Source organism: Equus asinus, chromosome 3, assembly GCF_041296235.1.
Source record: "Equus asinus isolate D_3611 breed Donkey chromosome 3, EquAss-T2T_v2, whole genome shotgun sequence".
NCBI classification, from domain to species: Eukaryota; Metazoa; Chordata; class Mammalia; order Perissodactyla; family Equidae; genus Equus; species Equus asinus.
The window spans coordinates 81,713,956-81,735,564 of NC_091792.1; the positions used below are offsets into that span (position 1 = coordinate 81,713,956).

At 46.9% G+C, this 21,609-nt stretch overlaps 1 protein-coding gene and 1 long non-coding RNA gene across 3 annotated transcripts in view; one reads left to right on the top strand and one right to left on the bottom strand.

The window, feature by feature from the left end:
* LOC106834445 (uncharacterized) overlaps window positions 1–2,832 on the bottom strand; it is a 23,247-nt gene extending 20,415 nt beyond the window's left edge. For both annotated transcript variants that reach the window (XR_011502097.1, XR_006524623.2), the window contains exon 1: window positions 2,693–2,832. This is a non-coding gene — a long non-coding RNA (uncharacterized lncRNA). The remainder of the gene's footprint in view (window positions 1–2,692) is intronic.
* C3H4orf54 (chromosome 3 C4orf54 homolog) overlaps window positions 1–18,375 on the top strand; it is an 18,934-nt gene extending 559 nt beyond the window's left edge. Inside the window, exons 2-3 of the mRNA XM_014846071.3 lie at window positions 766–6,211; window positions 13,648–18,375. Coding sequence (XP_014701557.3) covers window positions 766–6,169 — 5,404 coding nt within the window. The 3' untranslated portion in view covers window positions 6,170–6,211; window positions 13,648–18,375. The remainder of the gene's footprint in view (window positions 1–765; window positions 6,212–13,647) is intronic.
* Window positions 18,376–21,609: the final 3,234 nt, after the last annotated feature.

The window sequence follows — 21,609 nt, forward strand, 5'->3', positions numbered from 1 at the left end:
AGGAGGCTGCAGCTCAGGCTATATTTAATTGCAGGTTTATTGTCTTGCCACGCTTTTAGAAGCCTAGGGAGCTTTTCTGAGATTGATTAGATATTGCAGGCATTTGAAGTAGTGTCAATGTTGACCCCACGTGCTCCTTTTTACTGACCACAGTTAAAAGTTTACACAAAGCGTTATGGTCTTCAAAAATTGCCCTTCTGCACTTGGAGTCAACACAGGGAGGACCCGTGAAGGGAGTCTTTCTACTTTGAAGCAGACTGCTTCACAGAGCAGAACTTTGGGAAAGAGGGATGGAATGTTTTATTCCTATGAAAAGTGTTATTACCAGAACTCATCTGATTGGAGATGAAAGAGAAAGAAAAGGCACAGATTTTGAGAAAAACATAAAGTTTAGGAAAACATAAAGTTTACCATATGCCCAAGGGAGATTTTGAAATCTCTCTGGATTGTCCTTAATTGATTTGCAATGCAATGCAGAATTTGAATTTTATTTAAGAACAAGGGAAAAAATGCATTCAATCAGACTTGGAAATGAAAGATGGCAGTGAGCAAAGAATAATTTCGTACTTGCTAGACGTGTCTCTACTAGATTGCACGGAACATTTGGTTGATTTGAGTTAGAACCCACACGCCTCCTCCACCCCCAGCCTTCTCTTTTCATCTTGAAGCCTCTTCTCTCCACCCTCAAGTGTGGTTTCAGCATGACTAGGGAATAGACACTAAAAATATTTCTGGAATGACGTGACCCACTCTCGCCCCATCCAGGAAAGGGACAAGGCTTCACAAGAAACAGCACATGCTTTCCTTTCATTTCTGGGAGGCTCGGGGTCGACCTACAGATGCTGCTCCTTCCGTGGCCGATGGCGTTCAGACTCCTAGCTGCCGACGGTGCCAGGCAAACAACTGGACAGAACAGCTCAGCCACAGGAAGCTGGCCACCGTCTCGGCCAGAGCAGCAGCCCCCCAGGCACAGACCACCTCTGCCACCCAGTCCAGGAGCCTTCCCACCTCCCTCAGCCTTGCCCCGGCCCCGCCAGAGGGGCTGAAGAACTGGGAGGTGGTGGCAGCAGCGGCAGTAGTGCCTATAGCCTTGGGGCCAGTCCAGGCACGTGGGACCCTGCTTCGGGCAACTCTGCAGCCTCTCCAGGGCCAGGGAGGGACCCAGGACAGCCGCAGAGCTCGCCACTGTCTCTTCCTATCGCTGAAACCTAGGCGAGGTCTCAGAATGGAAGCCGCCACTCCTGAGCTGAAACCGCAGGCCAGACTGCGGGAGGTGGGGGACAGGGTGAGCGGAGCTCAAGACAGTCAGGAGCTGAAGCAGCAGCTGCGGCGGCTGCCCAAGCCACCAACCTCCTCCCAGCGAGAAAGGAGACATGCGGAGATGTGCGCTTCAGCTGGAGTCCTGAGTGAGAGTCCCCGGACCATGAGCCTTTCTCTGGAGTGCCGGCCCAGGGATCAGAGGGCCCCTAGGAGTCCCGAGGAGAAAGCACAAGATGAACCCAGTGGTCAAGAGTGCGAGGCTCCAGCCTCCCGGAAGATTCCTGCTTCCTCAGAACTCTCCAGATCCCAGCTCTCCCACACTGAGGAGGGCAGCAACGTCTCTTCTTACTCCTCCTCTTCTTCCCCCATGGACAAAGCAGAAGAAGGTGGCCTCTTCAAGATGGATGATACCACCACACCAACAGGGGCTCTGGCCACCTCGTCTTCATCTTTAGGCTTTGAGAGTGACAGTGGTGAGAGCGCAGTGAGCTGCCAGCCCAGCGGAGGAGGAGCAGGGGGAGGAAGAGGAGGAGGAGGTGGGGGAGGGGGAGATGCAGCCGAGTGCAGGGACATTATTGCCAAGTCTCAGGGCAGCAGAGACCCCCCGAGAAATGAGGAGGCGCACTACATCACCACCCACGAGATCCAGCTGAGTGAGGTGGAGCAGGACATGGATTTCGACGTGGGACTGGCCTCTCGCTTGGATTTCGAGGACAACAACGTCATCTACTCATTCGTGGACTATGCTTCCTTTGGTGGCAGCGACGAGACCCCGGGGGACGTCACCACCGCGACCGAAGAGGACGACGACAACAGCTGCTACCTCAGCACCACTCCTAGCACCACCGCCACCAGGACACCCAGCCCCACCAGCAGTGACGCCGCCCGCCCCAGAGCAGGCAGCAGTGGTCGCAACACCAGCAGCACGGAAGTGGGCAGCGGTCCCTCCGACAGTGACCCCACTCCCCCGCCCCCCGGGCCTGGCACTGCCACCCCGCGGGAGCCCTTGCCCGAGCCCCCGGACGCAGCTTCAGGGGCAGCCGCCGCCGCAAGCAGCTGTGCGAGTGCGGCCAGCCAGATCCTCCTATCAATCAAGCCGACTTCCCGGGCTATAAATGAGCCTAGCAACGTGCGTGCAAAGCAAAACATTATTCCTGCTGCCAAGCATGAAGGCGACATGAGCCTCCGCGTCTCCACAGCTGCTGAACGCAATTCAAGTTCGCTGAAGCAAGACCCGGCTGCAGCCGTGGCTCAGGACCATGCGAAGAAGTTCATCGCCGTCCCTGCCCGCCTGCAGACCCGGTGCGGAGCCATCCGCGCCAAGGAGCTGGCGGACCACTCCAGCGGGGCCTCCAGCGCCGTGAGCGAGCTGGACGACGCCGACAAGGAGGTGCGCACCCTCACCGCCCGGGCCTTCCGGAGCCTCGCCTACCCCTACTTCGAGGCTCTGAGCATCAGCTCCCGGGAGTCCTCTGCGCTCTCCGAAGTCGGCTTCGGGCGTTGGTCGACCTTCCTGGACTTAAAATGTGGCGGGGTTGGAGCCCGGGTGGAACAGAGCCTCCTCAGGAGCAGTGCGGCCTCGGCGGCCGCAGGCCTGAGGAAGGGAGGTGGGGCCAGGACAGCCGCAGACCAGCTCTACGTCCAGTCCAAGAAGTCCCAGACCAAGGCCCTGGAGTTCGTCGTCAGCAAAGTGGAGGGGGAAATCAAACACGTGGAGACGCCGCTGTGTTTCCAGAAGCAGGTCCAGACGGGCTCCCGCGTGGTCACCCTTCTCGAGCCTCTGAATTTACGCAGTGAGAGCAAAGCCAGCTCAGCAGCGGGGCCCTGCAGGGCCCCCAAAGTCTCCAGCAAGGGCCCCGGATCGGTGTACACAGACGATGGCTCCGAGACGTCAGAGAGCAGCAAGCCTGCCGCCCGCGCTGACGGCCCCCAGAAGAAGTCCAAATTTGCTTCCAGTCTGCTCAAAAATGTCATCTCCAAGAAGATGCAGCGGGAACACGAGTTCAAAATGGAGAGGGGAGAAGTCACCGACACCTCCCAACATCACCTCTCCAGCACTCCCAAGGAGACAGAGGGCCCGGCTGGGGGCGAGAAGCCGCGGGAGAGGGGCCTGCAGAGGCAGAGTTCCCGCCACTCGGAGGCCGGCTCTGAGTACACGGTGCTCAGCGTGTCAGATGCAGGGGGCGAAGGGTCCGTGGCCGGCTCCAAATCCCCAACTTTCAAAGCCAGTGCACCTCGGGAGAGCAGTGCAGGCTCCGGCAGAAATCTCGCTGATGCACACACAGAAGTGTGTGAAATTAAAAAGAGTGCATCCGAGACTGTCAAGGGCATCTTCCTCCGTAGTCAGAACAGCGCATTCCGGTCATGGAAGGAGAAAGAGGCAGAGAAGAGGGAGGAAAAAGCCCCCATCGGGAAGCTGAAACTCCCCAAAGGGGGCGACTGGAGGGCCGATCTCGGGGAGATCTCTGCCAGCAAGTCCACCATCATGTCTCGCCTCTTTGTCCCCAACATCCAGCAGACCCCCAAGGACAAGCAGCCAGGGAAGCAGGCCACCAAGTACCCTGCTGCCCAGGCCACCTCCACGGCGGTGATCAGGCCCAAGGCTCCGGAAATCAAGATCCGGCTGGGGAGCGTGCAGCAGCCAAGCTCCGACTTCAACATTGCCAAGTTGCTCACTCCCAAACTGGCCAGCGGCAGCGCCTCTAACCTCTTCAAGACCATTGAGGACAACAGCAGAACGCAGCAGAAACTCTTCCGGGGGGACAACCTGGAAAAAGTGCCCCAGTTCCAGGTGCGAGATGTCAGAGACAAGTCCAAGACCCAAGGCCCCCTCCACCAGGTGAGAGACGTCAGGAAACTAATCAAAGGGTCAGGGGACAGCAGTGACAAGGGCAGTGTGACCCCAGAGCAGGGGCTGACTGGGCCCAAAGCCAGGCCGCAGGCTGCTGCAGCGGGCGGGTCGGGATCCCTGTCCCCCATGGTGATTACCTGCCAGGCTGTAGTGAACCAGAGGGAAGACGGCGCAGCCCGCGAGCTGAGGGAGCACCTGGGCAAAGGTGGAAGCAGCAGGGTCTTGGATTCCTCCTCCCCTGAAGGGACAGTCTTGGTTCACAGGGCATCTGGCAGGCTGCCCGTGGCCACCATCGCCCCCAATAAGCCTGAGCAGGGCTCTTACCTGCCTGTGCTCAAAATCGTCTCCAAGGCGTCTACTCAGAAGACCCCAGAGAAGGCCAAGGATGAGGAGGGCAAGGAGGAAGGGAAGGGCCCGAAGCCATCCCGGAACGCCCTGGAGAAGCTGACCGCCGCCGTGAGGTCCATGGAGGAGCTGTACAGCTTCAACAGGAACGAGTGGAAGCGCAAAAGTGACCCCCTGCCCATGATGATTGACAGCCACGTCCTGTCGCTCATTGCCAGTGAGGAGAGGGAAGGGGCCGGGGGTGCCGAGGGGGACCCCAACAAGATGGCCAGACGTCTGGGTGAGGGGGAAGAGCGGGGTGCCGGAAACAAAGGCAGAGTGGTCCTGCGAGGGGCTCCCCTGGAGCGTCTGCAGCGCAGAAACTCCAACCCGAGCTCCGAGAGCGTGTCGGCCCGGGCGGCGGCCTTCGAGAACCTGGCCAGGGAGAGGCCCCGGTCGCTCTACATTCCGCCCGCGCCCAAGGAGGTGGAGAGAACCCCACCCCTGCAGCCCCTCCCCCCACTCCCCAGCAACCGGAACGTGTTCACAGTGAGCGCCAGCAGCACCCAGAAAACTGGGGGTGTCGCTGGAAAGTTCCCCCAAGGACCTTCTCCAGAGAGTCCTTCAGCCGCAAAGGGCCTCAAATCGCAGGGACTCCGGTCCCTCAAGATCTCTCCGGCCACCCGGGCACCTCTCGATGAGGTGACCAACAGCAAAAATGGCAGCAATTTGGAAAAGAGCAACAGTGATTGTGAGAATTACCTGACCATCCCCCTAAAAGGAAGCTCTGCCGCTGGGGAGCTTCCAGGCAGGCCAGGGGCTGGGAGGGAGGGGCCCCCAGTCTCCTCGGCGGCCACTCTCTGCAGCTTGCCCCCGCTGAGTGCCCGAAGTCAGGTCCCCAGTAGCCCCAAAGGCTCTCTGGTCAGTGGAACCAGCCGGCCAGCTTGGCGTACCAAACCCGACAACCTCCGGGAGACGGTAGCTGCCCCAGCGGGGCCACAGAGCCCCGAGCACCCCCCTCCCACCATCTACCACCAGCAGCTGCTGCCCTTCACCCTGCAGGGGGCCCAGCCCCAGGTGCTCTGCTTCTCCCCACCTGGCATGCCTGCCCCCGCACCTGCAGGCCCGGCTCCGGTCCCCACAGACCCCTTCCAGCAACCCCAGCCTCAGCAGACCCAGCGTAAGATGCTCCTGGATGTGACAACTGGCCAGTACTATCTTGTGGACACACCGGTACAGCCTATGACCCGGAGACTCTTTGACCCCGAGACAGGGCAGTATGTGGACGTGCCCATGACCACCCAACAGCAGGCTGTGGCTCCCCTGTCCCTCCCTGTGCCTCCCTTGGCCCTGAGTCCCGGTGCCTATGGACCCACTTACATGATCTACCCTGGGTTTCTACCCACGGTGCTACCCACCAACGCCCTGCAGCCCACACCAATTGCTCACACTCCAGGAGGTGGTGAGCTCTCTCCCATGGCGGCAGAGCCCCCCAGCAAAGAGGCAGCTGCGACATTCACCGAGGTCCCATACTTCATGGCCTCTGGTCAGGCTCCCGCCTCCTCTTCCTCCTCTGCCCCAGCAGCCACATCCCAGCTGGTGGGGGCCAAGGGCTTCGCCCAGCTGCACGGCAAGCCTGTCATCAGCATCACTTCGCAGCCCTTGGGGCCACGGATCATTGCGCCCCCTTCCTTTGATGGCACCACCATGAGCTTTGTGGTGGAACACCGATGATGAGCAGTCACCAGAAAACAGAGCAGAGTGGAGCAGCTGCTGGTGAGTGAATGTTACTTTGATAATCAGGTTTAAGAGATTAAGAGGAATCCTATTTCTTTGTGTTCGAAGCGGCAGGTTTACAGCAGGGAGGCTGTCTAGAAATGGGCGCTTTGGAAGAATAGAGCAAAACCCCATCAAATTATTAAAGAGCTAATTTTCTTGCCAAGCTTCCTCCTCTCCCACTCCTCAGCCCCCGCTCTGGCCTCTCCCCTTTGACCTTTTCCAACTGCCTGAGTGTTTTTCCCACCCGGAGTGGGAGGGAAGTGCACCTTGATCTGTCAGGTTTGCCTTTGGTGAAGGTTGGCAGGGAAAGAAACGAAAACCTGGTCCGGATTTCATGGGGTGAACTTCACTCTATTCCTGGCAGTGCAGTGACACCAGGCAGAACACCCTGAGAGATCACTGGGGACACCGTTATCTGGCTGCTCCTCAGAAGGAAGGAGAGTCAAAGACTGACATTTTCTCATCAGGGAGTTTTCTAAAGTCTGCAGAAAGGCTTGTCTTCTGCCACCGCATCTCCTTCTTGGTTTCTTATACAAAGAGACTATATTTTTTAAGGTCTGGTTTTTCTGTTTTCAGACGATCACAAGATCAGAATACTTTTTCGAGTCTTTAAGGTATCCCACGCGCACACACACACACACACGGCTTCACAGCTACCAGGAGCTGCAGCGGCTCCTCAGATGGGGCTGCTGTGCTTGGTCCAGTCTGTTCAGACTGGATCTACTGCGCTCTGCTTATCCCTCCCAGGCTCCTTTTCAGATCTGCGTTCTCTCCCTGCAGAGAAGAATCGCTCCCACTGCCCCTCTAAGGGAAGTCAGATAAAGTAGATTCCTGACACCTGGTCAACCCAAATTCACAGGCAGGAATCCTTGCTGTAAACACAGTCCATGGAACTTGAGAGGAAGTGCGAGCTTGGCTTGTCTGAACCAGGACACTTCAGGTCAGACGTGTAAGATAGGGGCCACCTTCAGATATGAGTACAAAGGTGTCAGCACTGCGGAGACAAATTTGTCCCCTCATTCTCCTGTTCTCTTCAGATTAGGACGGGCTGACATCATAAATGCTTCTAGGACTTTTACTCCTTGGTAAGATCATACTGAAGCAAGAAAGGAGATGGAGAGGAGAGAAACCCTTTCTATGCTTTTATGAAAGAAATAAGCCATTTCTCTTTTCTGAACTGAAAAAGAACAGAGGAATGTCGTTTCTTTGTGCAGTGAAGTAGCCTTCAGTTAGGAGGTAGGTCGTGGGATGAGACTGGCGTGTGCTCTTGGGCCTGCAAACTCCCGGCACTCGTGATACTCAGGCGTCAATGAAACTGCTCCTCACAATTTATCTGAATGTCAGATGATAGAACAGGGCATTGCAAGGTATAAAACCTTTTCAAATTAGAGGATTGTTACTGCGTATCACGTTTACTGAACTACAAGGCTGCATTAGGTCACTGTTTAAAACTCCTTGGCTCTTTCTCTAAGAACTCAGGTGAAAGCACAAACCTCATTGTACTTGCAATCTAGAAGTAGACGGTTTGATTCCTTCCTCTCCAAGAGTGTGCACCAGGCGCTGTGTGAGGATCACAAAGAAAGAGGGGATTAGGAAGACTGAGAATGAATAGTGCATATTTTGTCTGATGTAGAAAACAAAGAAAAATTCAGTACACATGCAGAAACGACTCAGAATTAGAGAATTCGTTTTGCAGAAGGAAAAGAGTAGCCTCTAGACAAATGCCTTGTAATCTTCTGGCCAGGTGGTCTGTTTACCTGAGACTGTTTCGCAGCAGCTAATCCCGCGAGGCCTTTGCGTGAGCTGTGGAGGCGCAGCAGCCCGGGGAGGGGAGGGCGGGCAGCCCGCGGGCCGGGGCACGGTGCCCTCTCAGCAGCTGCCTCGGGCCTTCCTCCTGTCTGCTGAGTCTGGAGAGATTAGGCCTGGAGCTGCTTCCGTCAGACACAAACATAAATCAGAGTTTTTAGTATTCGAGATTTGAACAGTGATTGTTTTGAAAGTTGTTCCCTTTTTGAGAGTATAGCCTTTATTTTTGTCTACAGCCCTAAAGGGCACAGAAAGACAAAACCTGGTTTCGCGATTTAAGAAGACTAGTCAGAAACTAATGATTAGTTTTTTGTGTACAGGCAAAAATCTAATTATCCTAACTCAGATTACTAACTAAAATCCTTCAAAACTCACCTTCTTGAAAGTTCTCTGCCATTTTCTAAAGAAAAGCCAGATAAACAAAAGAGTGTAATTTTTTTCCTTGTGTGAAAAAAATTTTAGCGCTGTTCAGATACATCAAAAAAATACACTGTACATACTCATTCATCAACTGAGGCTCATACGGGCGGTCGGGTGAGAAGTCTTGGAAGCTGGTTTCCGTTCAAGATTTCCTTTGAAAACTAGACTTATCCCGGAGATTTTCCTTGAGGTAGGATAGGGTTTTACGTGCTCCCTTCTGCTAAGAAGTCCCGTAAATGATTTCATCCAACCACAACATTTCAGAGAGAATACTGGGACTTAGAAACAAACGGTTTTGCTGAGGTCCCCGGACAGTGAGAGAGCCAGGACCCATGGGCTGGCTCCTGGCTCCTGGGCCACCCCAGGCTCCCTGTGGGCTGCTCTGCGTGTCCCTCAGTAGGAGCCTGGAGCAAAGGAAGGATGGCAGAGGAGCCTAACGAGTTCTAAACCGGTAGCCAGGACACCTGGGAGCTACTCTCTGCCTCTCTGGACATTTGTAACACGAATGTTTGAACGAAATGCGCTAATTCTCTCATTCATTCAACAAACACGAATTACATGTTTACACTCTACCAGCTGTAGTCTACTCCCGTGAGGCTGTAAATGCACATGTGACCTGGTGTTGGCCCACAAGCCAGGAGCCTGCGCCAGCACGAGGACACACCCCAACACACAGAACTGCAAACCCGTCCATCAAGTCCTGTCTTAACCGTTAAGATTCCCTCCGGCTCAAATAATAAATATTTCATCCTCTATTTTCAGCTGTACATTGTGATAGGAAGATTTGCTTCTTCCTCCTGTATATATCTGGGCATAACCAGCTGTTGTGATCTTTCTTTGATTATTCTGTTATGAATTTCCCTTAGTTTTGCTTTCGTAGGTGGGTCTTCCGAGTTCTCTTCTTCCTGTGGTCAGTCTTGCGGTACTCCTCAAATTTTGCCATGTCACGGCTCATCTAAGAAGCTAAGTCGTGATAGTATTTATTTTACTGTCATGTAGGAATGACATTGCACGCTGTGGACCATCACAGCCTGGCACCCGGGGCCGGGGATGGATAGCCACGGCAGGAGCCGTTCGCCACACGCCAGTGTGCAGGGAGCCCAGCTGCAAAACCTCACTGCTCTCTCCTTCTTGCCGGGTCTTTTCTGTTTTAGGCCTTTGTGGTTGGTTGATTTTTGTTTTGAAAGTCCCTTCTTTACAGGATCTTAGATGTCTTTTCTGATGAAATTTTTTTGTTTTAGTTTTCTGTCATTTGAGGCACGTAGCTAGATTTTTCCTTCCCCAATGTATTGTCTCATACTTTCTCCTGCTCACCCACTTAGATGCCATTTTATTGTTTTAAAATTTTAATTGAGACTTGATACTAAATGCCATTTACAAGGGCATAAAGATAAAATATGTAATAATAACAAAGGAAAACTTTAATTGGTGCCGTGCCTGCTGCTTAGTGGGTTTTACAATTGTTTTGTTTCATTTGAATGTCTTTTTTTCCCTGTGGGCCTATCCTTTGGTTCCTTCATTTCTGATCATGCTTTATATTGCTCCTACATCACTGGTCTTTCTTTTCTCCTTACTTCCTGGGGTTATTTCTCCCCCTGAGTGGAGCCCCGCATGTCAGCAGCTGTAGGGGAAAGAGGCCGGGCCTGGACTCAGGGGCAGTTACCTTTGTAGAGAGTTCCAGGGGGCCCAGCAGGGCCCTTCGATCATCAAACCTTGTCCCCTGTGTTCAAATTGCAGGAGGAGCTTGGGGCTCAGAGAGGTCAAGTAAACCTTCTTAAGTCACAGTGTGCCTTTGGGGCCGAGTTGGACTCAAAACCTGCATTGTTCCAGACCAGAGTGTCTTTTCCGCCCGCTTCTTCCTTGTTGCTCTCCAGGCCCCTCTCTGTTTCCCCCCAGGGCCACTCTGCCTTGGTGGTCCTCCTTCCTGGAGTCTGGCCCTCTCGTTTGCTTCCCTCCTTTCTTCCTGGGCCATTTGCTGGAGAATTCACTTTTTGTTCTTTGCTTTTTTGGTTTTTTTTGCTGTTTTGTTTCTTATTGTGGTTTTACCTTTCCCATTCACTTCAAGTTGATGTAGTTTAATGCCCCATCTTACTTTTTTCCTTCAGCTTTGTCTGTAGTTTGTTTTTGTCACAGACTGGACGGCTTAACCGGCAGGGCCCCTGCCAGCTCCCTCACCTGCACATTCTATGCAGCTTCGTGCACGAGGCCAGGTGGCTGGGCTGCAGACTCCAATTTCATTTTCAGTTCATTCCACAATTGCATTCCTGAATCAGTTCATTTATTTCTATTTTTTTTCCTAGCTTGATTGTGGCTTCCTCTCCCAATTATTATATATAGCTGCTGTTTTCTTTTACTGTCTTCCTGGTGTCATTTTTGCCTTTTCTTTCCTCACTTTCTCTTTTCTTAGATTGTAGCTTTCCTCTGGCTTATTATTTTGTGGCTTTCTCCATAATTTTATTGCCTTTATATTTTCCTCTCTACCCTCTGTAAATTAACAAAAAATGAAAAGTAATACCTAATGTATATTAATCATTTATTGTGTACCAAGACTTAGCATCATGCCATTTGATTCTTTAAACTAGTAGGTACTAAATTTATTCTTATTTGATGAATGAGAAAATACTTGTTCCAGATCAACAGGTCACCTACAGCCAGGCCCGTTGAGCTCCGGGCCGGCGCTCTTGCACATGACCCGTGTGTGCCCACTTCTCTTGCTCTCTGCCCTCTACGTCTCTGTTCCTTGTTGTGAATTGTTCCTCTTCTCTTGTCTGGAAAAAGGGGGAGGGAATAACCTGAGAAGTTGACCCTAAATCTGACAATGTCTAGCATATACTAAGCCTCTATGTGTGTTTTTCTTTTGATTAAGAAATTAGCTATCCTTAGTCATTAGAACATTGTATGCCCCAAAGACAGACAGTTTCAGCACTTCTAGTGGCTGTGGCTCCCAGTGGTGGGGAAATTGTGCACGTGGGGAGGGGCTGCTGTGGGTGCCCCCCTGAGAGGGGGATCCCTCCTGGATGGCAGTGGGTTCATGCACTTTAGTTGCAGGGGGGCTGTGTGGCTTTGACTGCAGTCCGAGTATGTGCATCTTGGTGTCAGGCTGCCTCTGCTCAAATTCGGATACTCTTACTACTCTGGGCAAGTGATTTGCCCTCTCTGGAGCTGAGTTTTCGCAACTGTAAAACAGGGATACCCTGAGGAGTGTTGTAAATATTGAATTATAAGACCATTACAAAGGACATAGTACCCAGGACGTGGCAGGTTGTAAGAGTTTAGTCTCCCTGGGAGACTAGAACCTCATACATGCCTCAGGACCCCCTCATCTCAGGCCTTAGCAGGGGCCTTGGCCAGGGCAGAGAATCAGCGCTTGTCCTTGTGAACGTTCAGACAGCCTCAGGGGCCCAGACCCAGGATTGCTTTGCATTTCCCCAAACTGGAGGCAATGCCCACAGCTCTTCGGCCCCATTTGAGCTGGCTGATCCCTTGGGGCAGGCCAGCTGGCAGAGGTCAGGGTACTCTAGTATCCCCCAAGGCTTTCCAGAATGTTATACAACACTGTGCATGGCGTGCCAGCTGCCTGTGGTGATTGTCCTCTCTGTCTGGGCACAGGCCTGTGTGGAGCAAGGGAAAATCTGGCCCAGCATCCCTGCTGAACTGTGTCGTGTGTTCTGGTCCTAAAGTCGCTGGAAGTTATCCAGGCCACACTGCCTGGTCACACGGCATCTTTACTGACTTCTTCATGATCCTCTGATAGGTTAAACTGGACATTTTTATTATTTTATTCTTAATAGGAATTGGAGTAAGACTTTATTATTTTCAAGATTTCAACCCAAATTCCTCTGCAGTTAATGTGAGCAGAAGCATTATCCTGTGAATGAAGACAAAAGCAATATCTAGAGTCTGGATGCCTAAAAACAATGCCAGTAGCTGGTGTAGTCCAATTTCTCCTCCCGTGCTTGGTCTGCTCTCCCCGTCCTGTCATCCTGTCGTGTGCTCTCTCTCTCTCTGTCTCCCCTCAGTGTCAGGGAGGGAGTCCTTATGAACCTTGCTTCCTGACGGGTCTCAGCCTGAGCTGTTGTTAAATCCTTGGATTTGCACGGAGATGACTCTTCTTGGTCTTTAATTTTCTTTTCCTCCCCTCGTCATTACATTTTTTCCCCTGTTGCTGCTCTATATGTCCTAAGGTCCAAAAACTTAAATTTGCAGATGAGAAGTTTCCAAGCCTACAACGGTCCCTTTCATCTTGAAGGTCGTTCCTCAATATAAAATACTAAAGAATAAAATAAACAAACATGAAATATATACATGCGAGCTGTAAAAGCATAATTATTCTCATAGACCTCTTTTTTCTTAAGCATATATTTAACACGGGTCAGTTCCAGGTGGCAGGATTTGAAATCTCCGTGGCAGCACGGATCTGATTGCAGATAATTGATTAGATAGCAGTTATTTGATCCTTCTTGGAGGTTATTTTTCACGTGATAGTCTTCTTCATCCCTAACAAACATTACCTGTAGGCCACTCTATTTCTGTCATCATAATATTATGTTCAAATATCAACTCTCAAATGTTAAAAAAAAATGTTCTTTAGGCAAAGTTCTAGTAGATATCCTATATAGACAGTGATCAACAGAAAGAAAAGGGCTAATTTTCAGTAAGCTTATGAACATGTCAATGCTTAAATTACAATGGATTTAGCTAAATCATAGACTCTAACCAGTATATCTCATTTTAGACAAAATGCACTATATGAAATTCAATATAATTTAGGTAGTGATCATTCACTTCACAAGAATTCTCAGTGTAGTGTTCACTCATTTAACTAGATTAATAACTCATGGCAAATTTCTAATCTTTCAATTTAATCTAGGTCTCATTTCATCTTAGGAACATATCTCTTACCCTATTTTATCCCTGCTGTGGGTGATTTCAATGAAACTAAATATTTAACTCTATAATCATTTGTGAATAGTTGATTGTGTTTAGTTCAAGCTAAAGTGAGCTTCCACTGTGAGCAGTTTCTTGAGGTCAGTATACCGTCTGGAGATTCAGAAACACGTTTGCCAAACATGTAAGTGTGAAATTCATCATGACTAATATTGAAATTAGTCAAATAGTTAAATAAAATGTATTTTGATGTTTTTCTTGCTTCTTTAAAAGTGAGATTTACTTTTAGAACTGACAATCTTTTCTTTGTTTATTTATAGGAGCAAGAAAGAAAGATGGATGGTTCTGCTTTAATCTGAAAGTTGCATTGTAACAGCGCTAAGAATTCATCTGAAAAACTTCTTCTACATGTGTTACTCTTAGTTTTTGCTTCTTATAAAACAAGTGTGTAAGTTTCTATATTTTCTTGAACAACCCCGTTAAGACAGTTTGTGTTATTTTAGTTTTACTAAGCTGATTGAATGGTTGCATTTTTCCTGTGTAAAACTTTCTTTTTATACTTTAATACGGGATAGAAACTTTCTATTTGTCTTTCCCTCCTGCATTCGTGACTAGGCAAACAATCTCTTAAGTGTTCTCATGGTTCAATCAAAACACACGACAGAACGAGCTTGGTTCTGTTGTAAACCAAGCCAGCAAACCAATATTTGGATCACAAATCTCCTTATAGTTTCTTGGAATATATCAGGACTAGCTGGCAGAGTTGTAGCACAAGTCTGCATTTTAAATATGCTGGGTCTGCATTTTGAATCAATACCGGTCAAGCCTAGTCATTCTCTTGGTTATGTTTTACATGTTCTTTTATTTGGTTTAGCATGATTTCAAACGTGGTTGTGAAGAACAGTGGTTTTAACTTTTGTGCTTTGCTTAAATTTTCCCATTTGTACAGTGCCATGACACTCTTTGTTCCCTTAAAATAGAATGGCTTGAAATACTAGAGAGCCAGCGATTATTACATTTAGAATGAAGTTCTTAGTCTCAGAAAGGTATAAAATATCCGTTTCTCTCTAGGAATCCAACCTTTGTTATGAGTGTACAGCATTATTTTTCTTCCTCAATGATTCCCTGCATAGTTGCATACTCCTGCCTCCCATGCATTGTTTGGAGTGTGAAGAGAGACTTGTTGGGGTGGTAGAGTAGAATGTAAACTCTGATTCAGTGGTTCCGATTCTCTGCAGCCCTAGACACACCAATAGCAGTGACCCAGGATTGCATCACTTGCTCCTTACGGTCTTAAGAGATGTTGAGAATCCAAATCACAGAATCGTTCATCAACATGCGATGCTGCCTCAGTTGTAACCCAGTTCTGAAGGTTATTTTAGTGAGCGTTCACAATGAGTCTTGAAGAATTGATTGAACGGATAAATATTTAGCTTGTCATCATTAATAGTATGTCAATATATATTTGACAAATATTACATGGAAATATTTCTTACTTTTTAAAAGAATAACTTGAAGGTTCTCCCAGACTTTCTTTAAGGAATCTGCTCTTATTTACTTATTTGTTCAAAGATAAAGCATTCTGGTAATTTTTTAAAAAGCCTTATTTTGATTTTAATGATCATTAATATTGGTTTCTGCTTAAAATTGCTTCCTGAAGGCAGAGTTTTATGCTGCTTCTTACTGAGGGTGTGAGTGAAAGCTCTGAGGCTGGTTTGTGTCATCTCATGACTTCGTGGCTGTGCCCCCCATGTCATTTAGACTTTTTTTAAGAAAAAGAGCTCAATTTCACTTCCAGGGCTCTCCATAAAGGAATTTTACCCTAAAAAGAAGTTCTGTGGGGTAAAAGGAAAGATTTGAGGTAGAAATACTCAGCTCTGGTCACACGTTGATCAGTCATGGAGCTGGTGAGCTGTGAAATGAAGCGAGAGCCTCTGAGGCATGAATCATGAAATGTGAAATGGCCTCCGTGTACAGAAGAGAGGCCCTCATGCCATATTGGGGAAAGCATCCTTCCCCTGTCATCAAGGTCGTCTTACCCAGCTCCATCAACAGAGTCGCCTCAGAACTTACTTCACCTTTCACCACTGGGGAACTTCTCTTACAGCACCAGCCGTTCCTCATGTTCAGTAGAGACTGGCTGGGTATGAGGTCATTCAATATTGAAACAAGAAAGGAGAATCAATTGCGAGGATCTCAAACCTGTAATACTCAGAGCAGTGCCATGAAATCTCAAGTATCTGAACACATTAATATAGGATTTGGGTGGATACTGTCAGAATTAACAAGACTGTTTTAAGACTGCCTGTGACTTTTAGGAAAACCCAGTGGTCATGTTGAGTGTCAACTGCTTGCCAGGTCTTCAAAGAGACATCTCCTTCTCTAGAAAATGTGGTAGAGTTCTTACCTATCCGGGGCCTGGGGTCCTTATAAGCTATTTATCATGATTTATCACCAGCAGATCTGAGCCTTAAATTCTCACATTGAGGTAAACTAGGACAGAAACTAGGAAAGAAAGGAGAACTTTTCATTTGTTGGTTTTGTCAGAGAAGCCATGTCCTCTGAGAAGCTGCCAAGGATGTAGTAAATGCTCAAGTGGTTAAAAATAGAGCTTTAAAGTAATAGTCAATGAACACCATGTCATCTATGGATAATGTAATGGTTCTCTATTTTTCATCAAACCATGAAAAAACAAACCAAAGCTGCTAGGCCATTTGCTACCTCAGGTGATAGAGAGGAACGTTTTAAAGACATTAGGTCAATCTAAATGCTCATTTTCAGTTTATCATTTCTTGAGGTTGCATTGATATTTGAATGAAGTGGTTTTCTCCTTCCTTTTTCCACCAAAGTTAAGTGGAATAAAACAAGAGTCTATGAAGCTTTCTGACCCATAAGATTATTACCCTAACAATGTCCCTTTAACTACTGAAATGTCCTTTTATGTTTTATGTACGCAAAACCATTAATAAAGCATGCAGCGTTTCCTAAATACTGACTTGAACTTGAAGCTAATTAGAATTGCAGAGTCTGACTTTTCCCTTTTCCTCTCAGGTTTACATGTTTGACTCAGTTTTCCGGAGAAACCACAGGACATTGTGTGTAGAAATCTTGACCCATTTCCTCTTTTCACTGTTGGCTAAATGATCAGGTTGAAATAGGCTCCATTTGAATTGTTTTTGGAAAACTGAGCACATTTGTAACCAATATGAAAATCTAATTCACCAGAATGTATTCTCTTCAAAGCACTCACTGAAATTGCCCTCAGGATGAAATGAAGCCCAGTTACCCAGTTAGTGACTTAACATATAGGCTCTCTGTATGTCTGTATATGTCTGTGTGTATATGGCTCTCTATATATCATTGAGTAAATAAGCTAAAACAAATTACACTTTGACATCTTTATGATAAATCTCAAATGTTAATGCACATTTCAAATTCATCCTTATCTCACTATGAAATATCTAGTAATATAAATTTCTTTCTTAATTTCATATTTGACTTTATTATCCTTGCCATTAATGATTTAATGCGTTTTAATTATTTTCGTACTCCATGTGTTTGCTACAAATTGAATGCTCATGCTACCTGAAATAATACTTTGGACTGCAGGACAGTATTGATTCCTAAGTAGATGAACTATAATCTCATGAGAATTATATAGATATATAGAGATAATCTATATCTCTCTCTATATATGTGCATGAGAAAATACATTCAGTACTAGTCTCTGTGTTTAAAACTATCACGGTATACGTTTTCCTATGTGGTGCTTGAGGAGTTTCATTTTACAGTTTACGAGGTGTAGGTTTGCACCCCAAATTCTCAGGGTATACTATTTTACCCAAATACTTGAAAGAAAAAGGTGCCCTGTATTTTATCAGTACTGTTGAGGGAAAAAATTATGTGTAGGTTTGCTTTAGAAAACTACTTATACAAATCAAATTCATAAAATCTGTTAGGCTTTTACATAATTCCTAAGGAGATATACATATAGATATGATATATATTTTCAAGAGACTGTTTCTATATTATTAACTAACTTCTGGGTCCTAAGTAGACCTCACAGGTGCATAAAATCATTAATAAAGCATGTAGCATTTGCTAAATTGTACCTTGAGCTTGAATCTAATCAGGATTGCAGACTCTGGTCCTCTGGAAAAAGTCATGTCCATTCGTGGCATGTGCGATCACAAGGCCCAGGGGAGGATTCTGAAAATTGGACTTATTTGTACGCCCCGTGTGTCAGAAGAGACTGGGTGTTTACAGCAGTATTTTTAAGCTGTTAACAGTCTTGTCTCATGTTGCAACTAGAGCATATTATTAGATTTATTCCTATGTAATTCATAATGGTGCAGAATAAAACACACACACAACACATCTAATTTGATTTCTTTTTTTGAGTTTCGTAATTGCTTTTTATAAGCTAGCGCTAATGGCTAAAAGTCCTTTCCAGTGCTCTCTGAAATTACCTGTGATACCTGTGTCTATATTATAGCAGGTGCTTCTTTCTCCCCCCCGCTTTGAAGTTGTAGGTTTCTATATTTACATTTAAATCATATTATTGTATAGAAAAGACAGTGGTGGTTGAAAAGAATGTGAAGACTGAGCAAGTTATGTCCCAAACAGAGGAGCGTAAATTGTGTGGGAAATGAAGAAAGACATTGGATAATGCTGACTTATACACCTGGCTGTGGAAAACGCCAGTGGTAAATAGAAAGAAGGTGAAAAATTAAACTGCTCTCAAGACGAGAAATCTCGGTGGAAGAGCCCCTACCTGAGGTTTGGTGTGACTCAGTGATAGAATGCAGTGAGCTTGGCCAATGGGACTGTGAACCCAGCCCAGCAGCTCTGAGAATTCCGTTCTCAGTGTGTTGCAGATGGAGAAAACGACTTAGACAAGGACTATGAGACTAGCCTGCTTACCTTTCATTGCCAGCATTTGTCAGTGATTGTGCAATCTTGTGTAATGGTCTTCTATTTTGACTCCTTTGAAAAAAAAGTGTTTTGTTGTTGTTGTTTTTTTCCAGTAAAAGTAACTGCAAAGAAAACATGCATTGTTTGTCTTTATTTTAACTGAAAAAATAAGCTTTGGACATTTTCATTTTCTTCTGTCTTCTAACTTCAATCCTTCATTTAACTAAAATACTTTATCATAATTTCTCATATCCAGGTTGTGTTAGTTTTCTATTGCTACGGTAACTGCAAATTTAGTGACTTAAGATGACACAAATTTATTATCTTACAGTCCCGGAGGTCAGAAGTCTGGTATGGGTCTTTCCCTGTACGCAGAATATTCACCTAACCAACTCAAGGAATCTAACTGCTTGCGTCATTAAGTAGCATTGTGAGGAGCATCTACCAAGGTTGTGATGCTCTGCTGACACCAGAGAGCAACCCAGACAACAAGTGTCCCCGAAGGCCCACACTGAGGCCCAGGAAAGTAGTTGTGGTTATCCCCTTCAAAACCAGAATATAAGAGGCAGACAATTTGGAGACTTACTGCACAATGAGGATATCCCAATGCTGTAACATGTCCCTTAAGACAATCACCAGTCAACTGAAGTCACTATAAACCTTCAGATTGAAGCCCAAAAAGGACTTGCACCCACATTTCATGAAGAGGGACATCCACGGTTCCTCACATATGTCCAGGGGTTGTGGGTTTTACGGGGAAGAAGAATATTGAAGGCAGTTCCAGGCCTTATATTTCCCTGAGTCACCCCTGGCTTCCAGCTCTTGTTTCCAGTGAATTCTCAGACTCCATTTTCCATCTTGCCTCAAGTGTGCACTGTTTTACTCTGCATTGCATTACCCCACCGGGCTTCATTGCAGTGCACCCGTCCAATCCTGAGTATTCCAGACTCAACGCTGTATGTGTGGATTTTGCTGAAGGTTTAGGGTGCATGGATGGAGATTAGCAGGTCCTCCATCTTAAGACAGCCAGCTGCATTAGCAAACACTTTAAACCTGAAACACTGACCTACCTGTTCTTAAATAGCTGCATGCCATCTCTGGCACTAGATAATTTTCACTGGTTGTTGAGTTCATTTGTGCTTCAGCCAACCCCCACCTTATTGCCAGAGCCTCTCCCTCTCTTCATCCTCTGCTTCCTCTGCTCCTTAGCTTGCTGGCTCAGAATCTTCTAATTTCCTGTTCTTTCTTAGAGGTGGTAAATAGAACAATTTAACCACCTAATGAAGCCCTACTAATGCAGACCCACTGTACTATGTCCAGAATACGTCATCTTCATAACCAAATAGACCCATTGTTCTAGTTACGTATAGCTGAGTAACAATCCACCCCAAAACTTAGTGGCTTAAAAAACACAAAAATCATTTGTTTAGCTCATTAATCTGCAATCTGGGCAAGGCTCAGCATGGGAGGTTCAGCTCTGCTTCACACAGGAGACTGGGGAATCTGCTTCCAGGATGGCTCACTCACGTAACTGGAAAACTGATGCTGGCTATCAGCTGGGAGTTCAGCTGGGGCCAACCAGGGGCTTCAGTTCCTCTTCTGCTGGGCCTCTCCATGGGCCGCTTGGGCTTCCTCAAAACATGGTGGCTGGGTTCCAACAATGAGTATCTCAAAAGGCAGGAAGAAGATGCTGCCAGTTTCTTAAGGCCTAATTCAGAAAGTGACACAGCATCACTTTCACTGTACCCTATTTGACAAGCCATCACAGAACCCAGATTCAACGGGCAGGAACTCAGATCCCACCTCTCAACGGCAAGAGTGTCAAACAATTTGGGGACATGTTTTAAGACCACCAGCCTCATTAAGGGATGTTTTTAAACAGATATTTTTGTTTAAAGGAAATTCTAAAGTCAATTCTTACATTAGTCTAGGCCCAGTTAAAGACTCTAGAAAGATCTAGAATGAGGTAGTCTATACAAGTTTTGGTGGGCATGCTTTTTTGTGTGTTGGGCATATATTGGAGTCTCACAAAGCAGAAATCACTGTTGTATTTCCAGTGTAGAGGGAAGCAATGTTCTTTAGGAATGAATGAATGCCTGCTATATGCCAGGTGCTCTGATTCATGAAGAGGTTAGGGTTTCAGGAAGCCTTTAAATATGGTGAGAATGCCTGATATGCTGATGAAGCCATTTAGTCTAAGCCTTGTCAAAGGCATGGAGATTGGAAGAGGAAACTGGCTAACAGCCACAGAGAAGAGATCCATGCCAATGACCCAGCATGCGGCAGGGAGGGAGAAAAGATGGCTAGGTGTGAAGAGAACAGGAAAACCAGAGCAATAACAGGAGAGGAAAGCGAAGAAGCTGTTCGGCTGTGCAGGGGGCAGGGAGCTACTGAAGGGCAGCAAGGGGAGGGGCGCAGGGAGAAGCAGCATGGCCAGAGCCCTCTGATAGGAATCTCACCCAGCAGAGGAGGGAGGAAAAGAGAGTCAGCGAAGACACCTCAAAAACTGAAATTGTTTTTTCCACCCCTTAGGTTACAACCTGATCAACAGATTGTCCCTTGAGTGCAGTCTCCCCTGAAGGCTTATATACCTTCAGTACTACTGGGTAGAGAGTAAGAATAGGTTTCATTATATACATATCTATAGACACAAAAACACACTAGATGGAGTATTGCAGAATAACATTATCATGTTGTATATCATTATAATGTGTGAATTGTAAAGAGATAATATAAATTACCTCTAGCCTGTAGTTAGCATTCAGGAAATACTAAGCACTACAAAATACCTCTCTATTATAGCATTTCTGCTTCTGAAAAATTCAAATTCACTGCTACACACATTGCTTAAAAATACTCAAACTGGGGCCAGCCTGGTGGCACAGTGATTAAGTTCATGTGCTCTGCTTCTGTGGCCCAGGGTTAGCTGGTTCTGATCCCAGGTGCGGACCTACACTACTCATCAGTCATGCTGTGGCAGCATCCTACATACAAAATAGAGGAAGATTGGCACAGATGTTAGCTCAGGGCCAATCTTCCTTACCAAAAAAAAAAAAAATCTTCTATTTATAAAAATAATGCTTGTTCTTTGGAGGAAATTTAGAAAATATTAAAATATTCTAAAAACTGGGAAGTAGGGAAAATTCTTATTCACGCAAAGGGAGCTACTACACAAATCACCTCTAGAAATAAATACCTGTAAGTGTATTTTATACTTACATGCTATTTTGTAGTCGATTTTTGTGAAGAATATAATCAGGTTTCTGATTGGGATTCATTGAATCTGTAGATTACTTTAGGTAACATGGGCATTTTAACTGTTTATTCTTCTAATTCATGAGCATGGAATACCTTTCCATTTCTTTATG